At 48.7% G+C, this 20,244-nt stretch overlaps 1 protein-coding gene across 1 annotated transcript in view; it reads left to right on the top strand.

Annotated features, from left to right (window-relative positions):
* The first annotated feature begins 1,298 nt into the window (after positions 1–1,298).
* The window catches only part of SOCS7 (suppressor of cytokine signaling 7), a 34,519-nt gene continuing 15,573 nt past the window's right edge, over positions 1,299–20,244 (top strand). The window contains 9 exon segments of the mRNA XM_039516267.1: positions 1,299–1,328; positions 1,331–1,546; positions 1,549–2,120; positions 9,958–10,022; positions 13,778–13,882; positions 14,561–14,662; positions 15,614–15,744; positions 16,609–16,777; positions 20,068–20,196. Coding sequence (XP_039372201.1) covers positions 1,299–1,328; positions 1,331–1,546; positions 1,549–2,120; positions 9,958–10,022; positions 13,778–13,882; positions 14,561–14,662; positions 15,614–15,744; positions 16,609–16,777; positions 20,068–20,196 — 1,519 coding nt within the window.

The raw sequence follows: 20,244 nt of genomic DNA on the forward strand, positions 1-20,244 counted from the left end.
GGCCGAGCAGACTCCTCTCCCGCCCATGCCACTTCAGCCAAGCTCACACATGTTGGCCAATGGCAGAGCTGGGACTAGACCCCAAGTCCCCGGAGTTTAAGAGCAGCGTCCTACCCACTAGGTCACACTGCCTTTCTAGCACTTGCTCCATTGAGATGTGAAGGGGCTGAATCTCTGCTGGACTTGTAAGTGCTTGATGAACGCTCCTCTTTTCAGCCGCAGCATTTGGGGCTCTGAGTCAGGAACTAGCCCTGGTGAGGAGCAGATGAGATCGAGGAGCAATGTTACTGGTCCCGAATAAGGACCTTAACTAATGCTTTGGGAGGGATGGGGGCAGCGGGGGGGCCTAGGTTACAGAGCCGAGAGGGAGGAGGGGGTCTGGAGGCAGCTGTGACGGGATATGGGGAGAATGGTGAGCTAGGCCAAGTGAAGATAATAAGGGCCACACTGGGTCAGACCATTAACACCATTATAAATGCTGGATGCAAAGCGTGGTTTGGGGTGGAGGCTGACAGCTCATGACCCCCCATGTAATAACCTTCGACCCCCTGAGGGGTCCCGACCCCCAGTTTGAGAACACCGGGTGTAGGGTGACCAGAAGTCCCGATTTTATAGAGACAGTCCTGATATTTGGGGCTTAGTCTTATATAGGCGCCTATTACCCCCTACCCCATCCTGCTTTTTCATAGCTCCTGTCTGATCACCCTAGGTCAGTGTCACACCAGGCCATAATCGGCAACCACAGTGACGGGCTGGATAGGGGAAATCAGAGGGCAGGCTAAGCCCCACCCACAGACAGCGCCCATCACAACAAACATCAGGCCCAGCGCCAGGAGGAAGGGTAGGGGCGCATAGGGCTCACTGTGGGGCAGGGAATCAGGGGGGCGTGGCTTACAAGAGAAGGGGTGGGGCCTAGGTTGTGGTAGGGGCGTGGCCTATCAGAGACAGGGCGGAGCAACCCTCGGCTGGAACAGGGCTGGGGCCTAGGGAAGGGGGCGCGGCCTGTATTCGGTTGTGGGGCGGGGCCTATTGGAGTCGCGGCTGACGTAGGGCGAGTTACGTAGTTAAGGGGTGGGGCCTTGGGACGTCGGGGCTAACGTCGCTCGAGGGACGCAGGTGAGGGGTGTGGCCTACGGCGGGGGGGGCGCGGCCGGCGGAAGGGACCGGAGCGAAGGGGCGTGGCCGGCGGCGGAAGTGAGGGGGCGTGGCCGGCGGCAGGGCCCCCGCTGAGGGTGAGGAAGGAAGCGGCGGTGGGTCCCGGGGCTGCGGGGAGGCGCCGCCCGAGCCGGGCCGGAGGGATGCAGCGGGCCGAGCTCCGGGAGGGGAGGCGGCGGCGGCAGCAGCGGCGGCCTCGTACCGGGTGCTCAGCCGCCTGCTGGGCTATGGGGCCGGGCCGCAGCCGGGCGGCGGCTCCAAGGGCCCCGCTGAGGAGGGCGGCGCGGCGGGGTCCCCGCCGCCGCCGCTGAGGGGCTCCCGCCCGCCGCCGCAGCTCATGGTGTTCCGCAACGTGGGGCGGCCGGCGGAGGGGGGCGGCCCGGCGGGCCCGGGCGGGACGGGCCCGGCCCCTCGGAGCTGCTCTGCCCGCGGCACCGCTGCGCCCTGGAGCCCAAGGGGGACCCGCGCTGGGGCGGGCTCCCGCCGGCCGGGCTGGAGCTGCAGCTGGCGGCGCTGGAGCTGCAGCGCGGGAAGGGGCCCGGCGGCTGCCCCTGCCTCAGCCTGCTGCCCGCGCCGGGCGGCCCGGCCGCCGAGGAGACCAGCGACGCGCTGCTGGTGCTGGAGGCGCTGGAGCCCGACGAGGCCGAGAGCGGCTCCGAGGAGGATCTGGGCAGCCCGGGCCGGGCCGGGGCCGGCGTGGGAGGGAGGCCGGGGGGCCGGGCCCAGCCGCCGCCGCCGCTCCCTCCTGCCGCCCCCGCCGCGCCGCCCGGGGCAGGCGGCCCCGCCGCTAGGAAGGGCTCGCTCAAAATCCGCCTCAGCCGCTTCTTCCGCACCAAGAGCTGCAGCGGCTCCTCCACCGGAGGGGAGCCCGCCGCCGGCAGGAGGCGCTCGGGGGAGCTGCCCGCCTCGGCCGGGAGCCTGACCGACGTGTCCAGCCCCAGGGGCCGGGAGCAGGACTCGGGCAGGTACGGGGGGCGAGGAGGCTCGGGACTGGGGGCTCTCCGGTGTTGGGGGGGCAGGGCACTGGTGAACTCCGCAGGCTTGGGGCAGGACACCGAGGGGGTGGGCTGGGGCTGTTTGGGGGGTTGTGGGGGGCAGGCTTACAGTAGCCATGCACTAAGCACGGGGGTGTGAGGCGCTGTTTGCACAAGACGTCAGGGGTCACAGGGGCAGTGGTTGCGCTGCATCATGCTGACCTCTCAGAGGGAGCAAGCGCTTTGGGGGTGCCCCCATCATGTTCCTGATGCAGTAGGGTCATGTTTTCCAGGCAAGGGTCTGAGTGGGCTTGTGGGTGCAGATGTCAAGAGTATGGAGGTGGTGGCGGCACATGCGAGTAGCAACAACCCGTGCACCTGCTCTTGGCCTAAGGGTGTAGGGAATGAGGCCAGCCTACACACTGACCTGTGCTCTCTCTGCAAAGGTCCAGAGAAGCCATACTGGGGAGGTGTGTGTATGCCAGGGTGTACACCTTTAATGCAAGGGAGGGAGAGGGATATGTAATATGGCATGTAGCCTCTGTGCTTTCACTGTAAGGGTGGGAGGGGGGTATGGGAGAGGACAAGTGTTTGCCATGGTGTGGGGCAGAAGGATACCTTAGTGTCCATTCACCAGGAGGGGCATGGGGTACTCTGTAGGAACTTTCCTGTCATTGATAGAAGGAGGTTGGCATGCCTATGTAACAGCATGCCCGTTCAGCTCCATGGGCAGGCATGCATCATGAGTCTGTTCTCAGCACAAACGTCCAAGGAGGGCATGGGTTATGTATAGCCAATATCGTGCTTGTTGCTGTTAAGTCCCTGCTCAGAGGGGTGCAGCATTCCCACCAACAGAGGTCAGGTATATGAAATATAGGTGTAAGCAGGAATATACTCCCAACAATGCTTTGGGAGCAGCACCTGGGAAGGAATAGTTGTTAAATATCCAGGAGCATGAGCCATGGGCTTTTGGGTTCTTGAGTTGTTGTTGTATCTGGTGTATGCATCCTCAGGGCAGAACTTGTTAGTTTAAGAAGGCTTTAGTTCATCAGGCCATTGATTACTGCTAGAGCTTTCTAACTGCAGCTCTTCGGTTAGTGACTGCAGTCATGGCATGCCTAAAAAAAACTTGACATTGGCTAGGCTTGGAGTGTGCTGAGACTGCAGCCTGTTGTGCTGGCCTGTACTGTCTCATTGTTTCCTACCCCCATCTATTTGTCCGTTTCCATTTGCTGTCTCTTGTCTTGCATTTGGATTGACAAGGTGGGGGAGGTGTTAGCTTTTATTGGACCAACTTCCATTGGTGAGAGAGACAAGCTTTGGAGCCACGCCGAGCTCTTCTTCAGGTCTGGGAAAGATAGTCCCAGCATCACAGCTAAATATGAGGTGGAACAGGGTGTTTAGCATAAGCTGTTAGCGTACATTCTAAGCCACCATTCAATGTAGAGTGGCCCGTAAACACCAACTAAAACAACCCCCTCTTTGTCCAAAAATTAGGAAGCACTAGTATCACAATCTAAATTTTATTGTAGACTTGGTGATACTAGCAGTGCTGTTGTCTCCATCAACAGGTGACTTTAGGGTTTTGAACCAGTGTTTGAACTGTTCTGTTTTGTTTATTCCTGGAACTCTAAAGTCAGCACCTATCTCGTGAACCACTGATGAAAAGAATTGTAGAGCTGAACAGTGTCAAAAGAATGAGCCTTATGTTCTCCTGGGCCGCTTCCAATATGACTTCAGCAATAATATTCAACGCTGGAGTAGGAATAGTCACATGTGAGCTCTGCATACCCAGTGAGCTTGTATTTGTTCCTGTGACAGCCATAAGTTAATAGGGACAAAAGGAAACTGCTTCAGCAGGAGGAGTGAAGCATTTGGGACCAAAAGGGGCTCCCATGGTGGCCTGTTCTCTGCTCTTCATGTTACCTTGTGGGCTTTGGAGTTCCAAGCTTCCATTGCACTGCAGAGGCTACATCCCAGCTTCTGCGGCTGGGGATGCTGTAGAGGTGACGTTACTTGGCTTTTGTTGGTGGGGAGGCAGGGAGTGCCTTGCTGAGATCTCAAGGAAGTTTCTGGTCAGCCCAGGAGCAGCATTTAATGGACTCTGGAAACAGTCTAGTCCTTGACCAGGAGAATTGATTGGCCTAATGCAAGTCCTTTTGTGAAGAGAGGACATATAGAAGGGCATAGTTTAAGAATTTATAATTGGTGAGCAAGAAAATCCCCCAACCATCTCGGGAGCGAGTAGCAAACAACCTTTGGAGAGTTGTGGCCCAGACCACCAGATTGTGGTAACTGTGCAGCCAATATGCCAAAAACCTTTCCCAGCCTACACCAGTAAGGTGAGCGACTGAAATTACTGGCTTCTTCTAAATAGGGGATGTCATGAGTTAGCCTCGGAACTTCTTGGCTAAATTGCAGTGTCAGCTTGTTACCACTTAACGCTGGTCAATGTGTTTGAGCCTTAAGTACTGTTAATGCACTCCTGAGATGAGCCTTGGTGGTTCTCTACATGTGAGATGTTGAAGCTGCTTTATACTGTGGCTTACTACAAGCTCCATTTACCATAAATGGACCTTAGATGGCAGAGAGATTCCATTTGCTTGTAACAACACTATTTTGCTAATGTACTTGTGGTTTATTCACTCACTCCTTGTTCTTGCTATTGACCAGAACTGGAAGTCTTTAGGATTTCTGAGAACTGAAATAAAGTGGCGTGAAATTAGCAGTTACATTTTAACAGATTTCTATCAGAAAGAACATACTGCCACATGGATTCTTCCTTTTGTAGGAGAATTTAATGGTCACTGCTCTTACAATTTCCAACTCTTACACGCGGAAACATGGGATTCTGTTGCACACATTAGGCAGTATTTTAACAAAGATTAGCTCAATGTGCTGAATCGAACTTCACAAGTCCTCTCAAAAAGGTCTAGATTTGAACTGTGCCTTCTGATCACATGGGCACTTTTTCCTGGAGTTCTCCTTGTGAGGGATAGGAAAGAAGGTGCATCACTGGTTTGCATCGCTATTTTGTTCCAGTTCCCCTACTCGCCAGGAGGCTTCCTAGTGGAGCATCCATTGCTAGCTACTAGAGAGTTGAGCTTTATGCTATCTCGTGCCAGTGAAGAAGAGTGGGTTAGGGCCTGCAGCCTTATGTGCGCAATCTGCTTCTGTGCAGATGTGGGAAGGAAGAAAGGCTGCTTTCAAGGAACCACGTACTGCATTGTCCACATTTGCTGGACCCTCTGTGCTTTAGCAGTGGGGCAGCACCAGGGTTCTTACAGCTCCTTCTGCCCCCTATTTTGTTAGTTTAACTTCCCGTCTGGGGTTATATGGTGTCTTTTCTCCTTCTCCCAAGTTCCCTCAAAGTACGGAAGATTTTTTAGGTTTCCTAACTTGTGTGCTGAGTACCCTTTCTCAAGATACCAATTCACCTGCACTGCTTAGCTGAGTTGCTCTCCCAAGGATGCCCATATGTGCAGGTTCCTCATGGCTAGCGGTGTTTTGTGCAGACTGCTGGTTCTTTGCCCTTGTCCTCACTAGGAGAAAAAGGGGAATCTTTAACACTTGTGAAAAGTCTAGTGTAAACAAGGCATGTTTACGTGTTAGCTGGTTGAGGTAAAGCCTATGCTCTCCCTTTGGGTTTACCTCAATCAGCTAATGCATGTTAAAACCCTGGTGCAGACAATGCATGCTGTAGTTTTAACATTTGTTAGCTAACATGTTGAAAAAAAGTTTATTTTAACTAGTATAGGCATGGCATTTAAAATGAGCCACAGATGGCTGACCTGCCCAGATTATATCGCTGCTCGGGGCTTTTGCAGGGAAACCCAGTTCCATGAAGACTAATTTTAGGACTGGGGAAGAGACTGCAGCAGTCTAAGGGGAAAGCTTCTCCTGTTAGTTCAAAGTTGACTTTTGCTCCAGTCAAAGGCTGCTATTCCTGGACTTGCTACTTAGCTTTCAGGCAGATTCCTGTCAGTATATCTGACTCTCGGCCCCTTCCTCCTTCCCAAATAATTCCTGTTCTAAGATACTGACGCTTAGACATTTTGTCTCTATACTGCAGAAGGGTGTTTACCTAGTGCGACTTTTTCTTAAATGTTACTGCTAAGCAGAATACCCAGTATTTGAAGTTGCAGCCCAGGCAATCCATAGCATTCAGATTCCTGAGGGACCATGTTGCAACTCTGCTTAGTAAATGTAGCAAAAGTTGAAAGGAAAACTGACCCCATTATATAAGATCAATAGTCTGTTCTGATGAACTGGGGTGGACTTTGACTGCAACTGAATATAGGGATACCCATGGCAACATTCCTGCCTTTGGGCCTGAGCATTGATATATATATATAAATGCTGCATCACAGAAATGGCTCTCCGAAGCCATTGCGCACCACTGCTCCATTCAGATTAAACGTGTGAGTGCAGAGTTAGGCATGGATCCTGCAACTGCATCTGCACAGGCAGAGTCCCAATGACTTCAATAAGAGGCTGCCTGCGTGAATCCAGTTGCAGGCTTGTGGCCCAGGCACCGGCAGCTCCAGGCACCAGTGCTCCAAGCGCGTGCCTGGGGCGGCAAGCCGTGGGGATCAGCCTGCTGATCCCTGTGAGGGCGGCAGTCAGGCTGCCTTCGGTGGCTTGCCTGCGGGAGGTCTGCGGATTCGGCGGCAATTTGGCGGCAGGTACGCCGAAGCTGCGGGACCGGTGGACCTCCCGCAGGCGCTCCACCGGACCAGGGACCCCCCGCAGGCGTGCTGCCGAAGGCAGCCTGACTGCTGTGCTTGGGGCGGCAAAAAAGCTAGAGCCGCCCCTGGGTCCAAGTCTTGTAGCCGGTTTACAATAGCTAGTTCACGTACAGCTCTGGCAAGCAGCATCTGCCCACCCAACGGTCAAGGATTTGATCTTTTTTTACAGTCCCTTTGTCACATGACCCCAGTGGGGATGACTGGCTAGGACTTTGATCTAAGCCAATTTAACTTATTACCATCTCTGCCTGTCTGGAACCAATTACAGAAACTGGAAATGGAAAAGATTTAAGTCACCTTGTCCTAACTTACTACAGAACAATGAGTTCTCATGGCTATTGTCTCAGCTGCTATTGATTTGATGGACAACTGAACCTAAAACACTGTCTTCTCCTCTGATCTCTAATGATTTAAAGATACCCCATCTTAGCCATGTCATCTGTGATATTTGATATGGCTCATCTGATGCTCAGACTTGCGTTCATGTCATGTGAGCCGCTTGGAAATTCCATCACTAGCATTCTTTAGCAACTGCCATGTTCACCGTAATGCCCACTTATGGCTCCCTCAGGACACTTAAGGGATCTTCTGCTGTAATAAGTTAAACTGAGGCAGCGGTGTTCTGTTGACGGTCACACTTGATTACTATTAATATTTTCCACCATCATTTGGAGACCATTGCTGTGCTTGAGGAGAAGAGGGAAAGGAAATGTTAGAAGAGATCGTTTGAGTTTAATAGTGAAATGTAGCAGAGTCCAGTCCTTGTGAATCATATCTGGATCTGACCCCACTTCAGATCTAGAAGTGAGAAATAACACATGGTGCTTTTTTTAAACATGATTATAGAATGGTAGCGTAAAAATGTAGCCATTTTGGTAATGGCACAGAGAGGTCTAAAATGTTTCTGCTCCGTGCTATTCATTCCTCTAAGGATAAAATAGGGCTTCAATAATAGATGGCTAGAGGTTTAATGCCAAACTATTTTGGTTTTAAGTGATTCCATAAAAGTGATCAGTATCTAAATGGTAGGAGTATTTCTCACTACTGTCCTTATTTGCAAAAATAGAATGAAATACTTCCTTCACACCTGTGCTACCCCATCAGTCAATGAAGTTACTCGGGTATAAATGGCAGCAGAATTTTGCATGCCCTGCAGAAAAGGCAGGATTATACTTGCATATTCTGCACTCTAACAGCTTTTAATGCCCAGTGATACAAAACTGGAGCTTAGATTTCAGTGTTCCAATAACTTGGTTAAATTGATATTCTGTGCAGCTTAACACTTTGCAGAAGATGGGAGACAGATAACTTTCTCTGAAACTGGCTAGCATCTTAAGAGGCTGGTGATAGGACAGCCAAAGGACAAAGGCAAAACCTTTTAGTGGATTTAAGGGAAGCATTCAGATTATGGAGAGCGCTTCCTCCTTGCAAATCTAAAAATGGAGGTGAAGAAGAGAGCTCAAGAGTTACCAAGTCAGCCTTGTAAAATCCAACTTGCCCAGGGTGAGAGAGTCTCCTGGATGGGCAAGTAAAATATTGGCATTTCCATCATGGTAAGGATGGGAAAGAAGGGCTTATGTCTAGGTTGGTAAATCTTCATGTCAATGTTGCAAGGCTGAATGTAGAAAAACATGTTTGTTTGGATGGCACTGCTCTTAAATTGTGAAGCATGGCGCTAAGTAATTGACTCATCTGGCCTGGGGGGAGATTTCCGGAGTAGTGCATTGGACATCTTTCAAGTGGCCAGCAGTTGGGTAGAGTCTTGTTAAGACAATGCTCTAGTATTAGCTTGCTGTCTGCGATACTGGGAGCTACCACTGTAGACACTCTTCTTAGAATTCTGTAGCACACTTTTAAGATCATGTCTTGCACAAAGGCCAAGATTCAGGCTTGATTTGCCTGGAAACACTCAAGTAGCAGCCATGTACTTCTTACCCCCAACACAGGAACCTTGTCTTGCAGCTTCTAGCATGAAACTAAACTTCTGTAAAGCAAGCTTTAAACAGGCTAGTTTCTTTATTTGTTGTGGGACAAAAAAACTGCTTCCTGTGAGGTTGTAGGCCAGCCGGTCTGCCTGTTGGAGGCTTTTTTAAACAACAGTTCATGGTCAGCATTGGCTGTGCTCAGATACCATTGTGGTTGGGCTCTCTATAAATAGTACTTTCAAGTATAAAGCAAGGGATCAAATTAGAGAATTCTGACCGCTTTTTTAACTCTCTGTCTTTACTGTTGCAAGATCACCTCTTGCACGAAGAGCTAGATTTTAGAGGAGTGCCTTGGAAGGGAGACTGCTGAGTTTCAGTTCCCACCTCTGCAATGGACTTGGATCCTTGAGCAAGTCACAGTGGTGATAATACCCAACTGTGCAAAGCCCTTTAGGATCCTTCAGTCAAGGATACTGTACAGGCTAATTTTCACTGGGCAGTGGTAGTACGTGGCTAAATTTGTAAGCCTTGTGCTAGGTAAATTTTGGAAAGGAAATCTTACAGGAGTCCTCAGAGGTATGTTTTAGCTACATTTCCATGTAGCTGAATGGGCTTAGAGAGCAGCTTTTCCTCAGTTCACCTGATCTCTCAAACTGTTTCAAGAAGGCTGTGTACCTCATGTGACACTTGCGCGTGGCGTGAGTGTCAATGCAGAGTTAACTGGTCTGGCATGCCACATGTAACCTGTAACTCTGTCTTGGTGGTATGTGTTTCACTAAGGCATCTTGATGTAATGGCCAACCTAGGGAAAGAATTAGCTCAACATAGCGTTGTCTCAGTTTTAAATAGGCTGCGCGACTCAAGTTGGAGTATATTTGCTCTAACTGACTTTCCTCCTGAAATTAACTTGTTACTTATCTATTTAGAGATGTGGTATGAAGACTGAGACTTAGCTTTGTGTATTGGTGATTGTACTTTTTCTAAAGCAGGTTTGGCTTAATATTTGCATACATTTTCTCATAAGCCTTAAACTGCATTGCAAGTGTAGTGTTAAGCTCTACCAGCTTTTTCAGAAGATCAAGCTGAACAGTTTTTCCTGAGCTGAGGAAGAATTGCTACTTTCCTGTATAATTCATTAGCTCTTTCTCTTAATAGGAAACCCCGATTGACAAGAACTCAAAGTGCCTTTTCTCCGGTTGCTTTCAGCCCCCTCTTCACAGGTAAGAATAGAAAGATGAAGTGTTTCACTTTATTTTACACTTTTAGGTGTTACTCTTTAGATTTAAATACAGATAATTATGACTTCCTTTCTGTTCATCTACTAAGAGCTATGCAATCCACCAGGAATTATAAACTCACAACCCCCTAAAACAAGAACCCAGTATAAGATTGGTCTGCACTGGGAAGTTAATGTGGGTAAAGGTAGGGTATGAATTTAAAGCATAATAGCTGTTCCTTATTAAATGCCTGTGTGGGACACTCTTAACAGGAACAGTTAATCAGAAGCAAGTCTGTGTAGACCAGCCCTGAGGAACACAGCTCCTCATTCTGCTTCATAATTTTTTATTTTCCCCTGTTGAAAGGGCAACGGGAGTCTGAACTGTGATCCTAGCACACAAAGGGCTGCCTTCATTAGACATGCTGGCACTTGTAGCCACAGCAGTATAACCAGTGTGACCTACCATGTTTAAAAGCAGGAATCTTCACCCTGGTGCAAGCAACACTTCTGTACTGGGTTTTGTACTGGTGCAGTTGCATCGGTGCAGATGTCTGTAATGGAGAGCACCAGTCACATACCAGGACCCTGCCCTAGGCACTGTGCAATCACAACAGTGTGTTCCTGCACCAACAAGCATATAGTCAAGTGGCTCTACTTCAGTTGCTGTGCACAACCGAATCCAGAATCAAGGCCTGCTGTTAGAGAAGCTTGCGGTGAGCCAGTGTCTTATCCATTGGGTGATAAGGGTTAGAGTCCTGTGCCTGTCCTGCCTGAAACTACCTCTCCCCATGACCCAATGCTGTGGTGGTGTTAGGTGGGTGTGTGAGCTTGATCTCTGAGTGGAAAAGAGCAAACGGGCTGGAGGTCATATTCTGTGTGATGGGCCCTTGTTGGAATGCTTCTCCCCAGCATGTTGGTCTGTAGCGGCCCAAATCCATTAACCTTTAGGGGATGCTTCAAACCAGCAGCCTTTGCATGGGCCTTGGTGGAGGGCTGAGCCAGTGCTGTAGTGGAATTGCTGTCTGGGAATGTGTGGTGGAAGAAGAGGGGCTGTTGGCTTTGGACCATGTAGGTGGCAACTTCAGTATTGTGGTTTTAAGTGTTTCTCAGGATGCCCAGAGCTTTGGTTGGTATGGGGTTGAGATCAGACTGGCTATCAATAAAAGCAAAGGGCTTCCTGCATATCCCATTTGCTTCTTGATACAGGTATCAATAGAAACCCAGCTAATATGGTGATGGGTGCATTGAAAGTACCTGGCAGGTGGGATTGGAAATTGCATATGGCTTGGTGTCTGAGAGGAAGAGGAGCACGCACATATTGATGTCCCTTTATAGGGTTCTGGCAGACCTTTGTGCTGAGCAGTGACAGTGCCGAGAGCTGCCTACCTTGAAGGTAATTTTATTACCTTGCTTGGAACTTGTAAAAAAAAGAATTCTGCCCCCTCCCAGCTTTTAGTTCCATCAAAGTGAGCTGAGCTAACACCACAAACAAAGATTGGGGAGAATTCAAGCCATAGCGCTTCATCTTCTCCATTTCCTCATGAGTTGAGACCCTCACAGAAGTCATTTTAAGCACACACTTGGTTTTTTTCCAAAACATGCCCAGCTTCCCATAGATGTGCAGAATGTGCATTCATTCTGCAAACCAGAGATTGACAAAGCCGAACTGCTAACACCACCACCTCCCCAGGTGTTGCCAGGGCCTGGGATCTTCACTGTGTGTGAGAGAGAGCATACATGGGAATACAAACCTTGTATAACCTTTTAAGAAATTAAAACTTTAATGGACTTCTTCATGATGGGTTTTAAAGTAACTTTTCTCCCGAGAAACTGCAGAGAAGAAACTGGAAATGACTAAATTGATCACAAGTTTGAAATCACTTTTTAATTTTGCCGGTGAATGAATGTTGTGACTGTTTTTGTTACTCAGGTTTTTCCGATTGACAAAACTCTTCTAAGTAACTAAACTTTCTGTAATCTGGAGACAGTGTTATCTCAAGACCTTTTCACTTACATGAGACCATTTGAGGAAGTTGGCATGGTCTTGTGTCTGGATTATTGATATCTTTGTCTGCTCGTAGACGTCAGGTTCTCTTATGCAAAACACCAGGTAGTTTTTTATTTGCTGATTTAAATGGGACGTTTCCAAAAATTGATACTCACTAAGGATGACCTAATTAGAACCTGCTTGGACCAAATTGCATGGGGCCTTGTACCTGATTTGTCCAAAGGTCTTGGAAATCAAAGATAAGGCCAGAAGCCTGCCTGGCCTTCCAGGTCAATAAGCTACCTATGGGGAGACTCGAGTTCAAGAATCTTAAGACTCTTCACCTTGGGGTGGGGAAGTCAGGACCTCAACTACCAGGCCACTCCTTCCTTTTCCCGTTTCTCCCTGCACCTGGAGGTCCACTAGTGGGAAATGCTGGATCCTTAATTAGCTAGGTTCTAGTCCCCAAGACTGAGAGCTGATGCGTTTACAGCCCCCGTTACCTTAAGTATTTTTATTCTGTCTTTTGTTTTACTTAGCTTTATTTTTAGGGGGTGGCAGTGAAAGTGTGGCTGTAGGCACGCAGGTGTGAGCACCCACACGTGGGGCAGGCACCTGAAAGAGAGAAGCTACCCAAGTAAACCGCCTTCAATCTTGTTTCCTACAATTATTCAGCGTGTTCTGTTTTAAAAATCCAGAGACTTGAGATTGCCATCTGTAATTTCTAGTAAACAAGAGTTGTCAAACTTCTGCTTATCCAGACTTCTGTTAAGTGGGCTATCCTTTTTTGTTCATTGTTTACATAGTGCTTGGCTGAGGTTCCTGGGTGCTATAACAATGCAAATATTACATCTTGAGAGGGCTTGAGAGAGTTAGCCACCCACGAGAATTCAAATCGAGGGAAGGAAGCTTTATAATTGGCTCTGAGGTTGTGATTCAGATGGTTCAGTTTCAATATTAAGATATTTAACCGGCCCCAAGTTATGGATTTGATTGACTTTTATAAATTCCAGCTAAAGAATTTCAAACTACACAGCCAGCTACCTGCTTAGAATCCTCTTTAGAATTGATGAGGCTTGGTTATTTTTAGTATTTGATGCGAGTCCAATCCAATAGTGGGACTAACTTGTAGATTTGTCAGCTGGATTGCTTTAGGGTTAGTTTAGTTTAGCTTTGGTGATGTTTCCCTGATTTTATTGCCGTGTTTTAACACCTGTTCACTGCAATGGGGGTCCAGAACCTTTGAGCACCTGGGTTGATACCAGCTAGGTAACCTAAAAGCCTGACCAGCTCTCCCAGTTATTTGGTTCAAGCAGGACGCTGATCTTAAGGGCTACTCTGCAGCAGTAAGCAGGTGTTTAACCCAAAATCACTTGATCCTGTAGGCTGTTGGCAGGCAAACTCCCCTTGAAGTCAACAAGAGTGTTGTCTATAAGACTTCTGACAGGGATAGGCAACTTTAAGATGATAGAGGGCCACAAAATTCTCTAAAACCCTTTGGCAGGCTTGGGTGTGTGACCTGGGGATTGGGTCCTGCACCTAGGAGGTGGGAGCCCCTGGGAGGTGTTAGAGTGAGCCAGCCCCACACCCACCCTGAAATTCAACTTGAAAGCATTTAATATGAGACTGAAGCAGAGGCCTCTGACCTGCATGGAAACTGACCTCCAAAAACTTTCTAAAGCCACCTCCCTGCTGCTTGACTGTCTCCTCCCTTTGCATGCTCTGGAGAAGGTGCAAACTCTTACCAGTCTCTCTCCATGAATCTTCAGGTGAAACTGTGTCACTAGTGGATGTGGACATCTCCCAGCGAGGACTGACCTCGCCTCACCCTCCGACTCCTCCACCTCCGCCACGGAGAAGCCTCAGCCTGCTAGGTACTCTACATACATCCCCCTAGAATTTCCTTCCTGGTCATGTCTGTGGCTGTAAGTGGTAGGGATGGAATTATTTTTCCAGTTTGGAGTACAATGCAGGCTCTTACAGGATCCCTTCCAATAAACTGATCTCTCCTTCCCAAGCAAAGGATTTCTTCCAATTCCATATCCAGTGCTGCTGCTGAATCAGCTGGCAGGGAGGGTTGTTGTAGAACACTGTGAGGTGGTCCCTTTCTCCCGGGTTTAGCATGCTAACTCAACAGCACTCCCTGGCTTCTGAGATTGAAACGCAAACTTGCATGTCTCATATGTGGCTGCATATTGGGCTGCCGTTAGACACTCAGAAACCTATTGATGTTCTTAATCTTGTATTGCCAGCCACGTTCTCCCTAAATACCCAGTTTAGAAGCTAACTTCTTGATTTGCAGGAGAGGTGGTGTATGTGTCCAGGTGATACTGCGTGACACAAGTTCTGAGGTTACATCAATATCTGCTTTTCAGAGAAGCTAGTGAAAGGCTGAGCTGTTGGCTAATGTGCCACCCTTTCCCCTCCTGCTCAGCACTGCCGGCGGAGCTGAATACTGGGCTTGCTCCTGCTTCATTGGCAGGTGCTTGGCGATGTAGCCGCTCGCTTACTTTCCTATATTCTCAACCTCTCTTGCTTTTGTTCTCTCCTAGATGATATCAGTGGGACGCTGCCTACATCTGTTCTAGTGGGTCCGATGGGGTCTTCCCTGCAGTCTTTCCCTCTGCCTCCGCCTCCTCCACCCCATGCCCCAGGTCAGCTTAGTTTTAGTGGCAAGGCTGTGTTGTGCAGAGATCTGGACTAATCTTTTTTTGGCAAATGTCTGACCTTACTGAAGTCTGTATTGATTGTCAGAACGATAGCAAGGGTGGGGTGCTGCCCCCTTGGCCCGTTCAGGTAATGCAAGATTGAGCTGGTCTTCTACCCATGTTGTCACATACTGGGACATGGTTGAGTCAGACCTCTAGGTTCCTTTTTAAACTATTTGTACATGTAATGTGGCTGTCTGCATTGCTCATAATAGCTTAGTTACCCTCTTCCATTTGGCAACTCTCAAATCTCCACTTCCTCCCTTCGGCTCAGCAGAACTGGAATGTGCATGAATCACAGCCTCTAACCCTAAACTGGCTGCAGGAGGCACTGCATGGCCTAACACGTGTCTTCTGTGATCACTGGGGCCTCTTGTCTGCTAGTGTTAGCGTAGTTCTGGGAATAGGGCTCAACACTGGCTCCCTAGGTTTAAAAGACGTCTTGTTTTGTAGCACCGGAGTAAAATCACATACAGGGCTCTGTAGCTACCTAGCTCTATCACTTAACCTTCCGTTTCCTGTCTTCCTGTGTCTAGTTTTTTAAGCTGTCAAATTTTGGGCCTAAGCTACTTTAACAACATTCCTCTCCAATCTGTTTTAAAAGGTGAAAAGGCCTTGGCATTTCCATGGACAGGCCTCTGAGGGGGGACAGGTGAATAGGTGGTGAAGACAGTGAATTAGTTTCTCTTGGAGTTGCTACCCAGGTTTCCTCTCTCTGTCCTCATTCCTAAGGACACTGTCCATCCATCAGTAAAGCTGCTTTTTCTATGCCATGGCTTCATTGCGCCTGCTTTGTCCTCTAGAATCCAGGGCCTGTTTGGGGAGGGCGGCTCTTATTCTTTGCAGTATTGCTTGTAAATGAGTGACCGTTGCCTGCCATTGTTTGTTTCCCTGCAGATGCGTTTCCCCGGATCGTCCCGTTCAGACCGACAGAGGCAGTGAACAGCCAGACCACCCAGCATCTTCACTGTCCTCTCTACCGACCAGACTCGAGCAGCTTTGCCGCTAGCTTGCGAGAACTGGAAAAGGTAAAGGCTTCATGCAGGGTCTAGATCTGGGGTCACTCTTACAAGACCTCCAGTGGGCAAAGACTCTCCGTTGTTGGACTGTTCGTGGGTTAAGTCAGAGATCAGCCTTATGGGCTTCATTATTCCCCCATATGCATTTGGAAGCGTGAGATGGAGATAGGACAAAAGGAAAGATGTGTTCCCATAATGATAGCCCTGCCAGTGATCAGTTCCTCACTTGTATATCCTCACCAGCTTTAGAAGCACTTGGATATAATTGGAAGAGGGATAATGTCTTCCTTATTCTGGTAGCTTACATGTGTAAAGAGATGTTGCTTGTATGTGGTAGAGGGACACGATGGCCTTGTTTACTCTAGGAAATTTACTCATTGCTGTCAATGATTGACTCTCTCTCTTCCTGGATGAGTGATGAAACAGGTTTATCTGCTAGTATAGCTAGAACAAAATGGTTTAATATGGTCTGACTTTCTGTAACCATGTCTAAGCTTGCTCTTAAAGTGTTCCCCAGCAGCAGGTTATGGGGGACCTGTGGCTGATACCTTTGGCCCACATCAGCTGTTTCCCCAGTGTAGGCTGGGTTGTTAATGAGCAGTTTGGCATCCTGGTATAAATTGCCCTCTTGCGGTGAAATGCTAGCCTTGTCGAAGAAATGCTTCAGCAGTGCTTTTGCCAACAGCTACAGACAATGCCAAACTGTTTATTCTTCCTGGGAGCGCACTGGTGCTAGGATGGGGCAGAAAAGACCGACAGTTCTTTGAATCCGTTGATGGTTGAGTTACTCCATTTAGTACGGAGCTGTTAATGGGCAAGTGCCTTTCTAGCTTACCAGAAATCTGAAGATATCTTTGCACTCTCTACTGGTAGTGTGGTTGGTACTGGGGACCAATGAACTGGGAAGACGCAGAAATGAAGCTGAAGGGGAAACCAGATGGATCCTTCCTGGTACGAGACAGTTCCGACCCTCGTTACATCCTGAGCTTAAGCTTCCGATCACAGGGTATCACCCATCACACCAGAATGGAGCACTACAGAGGTAAGCGCAGCCAGGTTCTTGGAATGGTCTCGTTCACTGCGGCCCATCTGCCAATCAGCTCTGCGCTGCAACTCCACCTGCTTGTAGGAGCCCAGAACAGTGCCTTGTGCAGAGACATGCTTGCAAAGGGGAAACTGAATGCAGCCATACCTTGCCCTCTGCTTCTGTGCTAAACTGCAGACCCCAGTGAGGGTTCTGTTGTGAGTTGATCCCAGAGGCTATAATGAAGGCCCTAAGTGGGAATATTTGGCTCTAAGTTGCATGTGTGATCGATCCTATTAAAAAACAAAACCCTTTTCTACTCTCTCACGACAGGGAAGGCTAAATAAGGAGCCCTTCACCTCACGAGTTGTCATAGCACATGGACTAGCCTAGGTTGCACCAATCTCTGTGGACTATTCTTGTCATAATGATCACAGACTTAGTGGCTGAGGGAGGGTCTTGGGCTGTGAATGCTCCATTTAATCCCTTAACTCCTCTGAACGGCATCTTCCCATCCCCCTCCTTCTCAAACATCACTCAATTGAGAAACTGAGCAATATAATAAAATTCCCTTTTCCTCCATGCCCATTCTGCATGCTTCACTTTGGGGAAGCTTATTAAGAAGGAGCTAATGGACTTACAAAGTTGCTGTGCAAGAAAATAGGAAGGAAAAGCTTATTGATTCATTAATAGAGCTTTAAGGCCAGAAGGGACCATTGTGATCGTCACGTCTGACCTGCATAGAAGACCTAGCTCAGTGTGCAATCGTTGTACTGTCATCTTATGATGCAATTTATGAGAGAGTTCAGTTACTTTGGTTGTTGGAGACTAGCAAGGCTAAAACTTTGGGACAATTTAGTCTTGATGTTTCACCTGTTAAATGGGAGGTGATCATGGGATGTCATTGCTGATGAGTTACTTTGCCTTTCGTCACTTTCACACTTACTGTGTTGGAGCAGAACTTCAGCGTTCGTGCATCTGGCTGGTACAAACTGCCGATGTCCAAGCTGAAGTTTTAACTTTGATCTTGTGGCTTTTCTATTCTGAGAACTCTTTGCATGTTGCTCATACCAGCTTCCTGCCTCATTTGTCATCTTGCTGAAGGATACTGCCCGCTGCCCCCCGCCCCCAAGTATTTGCATTTCAAATGTGGTTTTCTGTGTTGGGACTGCACAAAATGTTCTGGAGGGTAGCAAAATGTCTGAGATACTCAATGTTGTGAGGAGGTACCATCAAAACAGATGGTCTTACAACTCCCCTGTGACAAATCAGCAGCCTTTAACTAGGTGCAGAAGCACCAAAGTACTTGGGAACCTCAGTGGATACCAAAATTAACCTCTAAAGACATGCCTATAAAAAGGGTTTTTCTTCTGAGATTGCCTAGCCCACTTCCCCATTAGACGGTGTCCCTTGCCATAAAGCTGGAAAGGGCAGATGCTGTAGCAATTTGTAATTTGAGGCCCTCTTGACAAAAGTTCTTGTACAGTGACTCTCTCCTACCATGAGCAAGAGCTGGAGCAAGTTTCCTTTGCTGCTCCTCAGGTTTAACACCTCAAGGGCGAGAGGTCTCGGTTACCAGAGCTTCATTCCTCTGTTAACAGAGCTTCGTTCCTGTACTTCTGTAAGGCTGCTACCCGTCACTCAGCATTGCCTCCACTGTGTGGCCATAATCAATTGCAACTGTGTACATGTCTGGTTGTATCCCCCTTTCCCAACTGCCCTTCACAAGTTGCTTAGACACTGGCTCATCAACGCACCTAAAGTGTGTGCTTAGCTATTAGCATGTGAGTAGTTCTATTGATTTTTAAATGGGATTACTCATGGTTAAAGTTAAGCATGTGCTTAGCTCCTCTGCAGGAGTGGGGCCATAGATGATGAACTGTTTGGCGCATAGTCCATTAATAAAACTTTCAAAAGTGACAGACCCTGAGGAGCCCAAGTTTCATTAAAAGTCAATGGGACTTAAGATCCTAGGTGCCTGGGGTTTTGGCTCTTAAGTAACGAATGAGGTTTTGAAAATGTTACCCCATGTCTTTGTGTATGGTGCATAGTATAATGAGACCCTGATTTGGGCCGCTGGGGCCCAGGCGAATATTAAAGATGAATCCCAAAGCTCAGAGCTGCCTCTCCACTCCAACAGTCCAGTCACTCGCAGCAGTTCCCAGGAATCGCCCTACAGAAAGACCTCAGCACTCCTGTTTGTGTAATTAACTCCACACTTGCACTAGGATTGGCTGAGCTGCCTGTGGAATGTGCTACAGCGTTTCTGAAAACGGCAGAGCTGAGCACTTTGATAAGCCAATGGAAGTGACAAGTGATAGAGCTAGAGCAGTAGTCCCCAACACGGTGCCCGCGGGGGCATCTTAGTGCGCCCGTGTCCTGGCCCCCAGGAGAGCACCTGACGAATTTCAGTGGCATTTCGACAGGTCGCCTCTCGATGACGCCACTTGTCGGTGACAAGCGTTGTCATCGAGAGGCATCCCCGCTGAAATGCCGCTGAAATTCGGCGGCATTTCGGCAGGTGCTCTCCTGGGGGCCAGGACGCGGGCGCATTAACGGAGAGATCTTGAAGTAGCTTAGATGGGGGAGGGCTGTCTCTATAGTGGCTCTTCCCAGTTTCATCACTTCCAACCCTAGCTTAATGCAGAACTTGTATCAACAGGGCAACAAGGGAGAAAGTATCACTATCCGTGTGCCTTACCCCTGCCTCTAGAGTGAGAGGGCAAGGTTGGACTGAAGCGTGTCATAACATGGGGCCACACCGTGCCCACTTGTAGAGGTGATGGCCAAAGGGTCTAGAGACACAGGCTCCCCGGTACTTACTCCAACAGCTGGGATGTATTTGTTTGGTTCGGCTGGGCTCACTGTGCTCTGTCCCAGCCACATTCTTCTGCTGGGATGGTGGTGTTGGGGCCCTTTAGAGCACACCCCCCCAAGACACAGTTGGTCAGGTCACTCCTCTCAGAGCTATTGCTGAAGGTTATCTGCAGTTTCATGGAGAAATCTCTGCAGCAGGTACACTCAGGTCACATTTTGGGGGGCTTCTTTACAACAGCAAGGGCTTAGAGGCGTTTTTGAGCAAAAGCGTACTTGTCATTGACGTGGGCATGGGCCATAATGCCAATGTTAATTCAGCTCTGAGAGGGTAGCCCAGTCGCTGGCCTGTCTGTTGAAATTGCCAAGTGCGCCAGCGATGGTGGTGACTCGGTCATCTGTCCTTTGGGGACATGAGTGAGCAGTGCCGATTAGAGTCTCTCTCCTCTTCCCTGCCAACCCCCTTTGTAATACGAAACATTTCTTGTTGGAAGGAACCTTCAGTCTGTGGTGTCACCCCAAATTTGAGGATCGCTGCCAGTCTGTGGTGGAGTTTATAAAGAGAGCGATCATGCACTCGAAAAACGGGAAGTTCCTTTACTTCCTGCGATCCAGGGTTCCAGGTGAGTCTTGCACCTAAAACTACTTACAACTTTTTTTGTGTGTGTGCT

The sequence above is a fragment of the Mauremys reevesii genome, linkage group 27 (genome assembly GCF_016161935.1).
Source record: "Mauremys reevesii isolate NIE-2019 linkage group 27, ASM1616193v1, whole genome shotgun sequence".
Lineage (NCBI taxonomy): Eukaryota > Metazoa > Chordata > Testudines > Geoemydidae > Mauremys > Mauremys reevesii.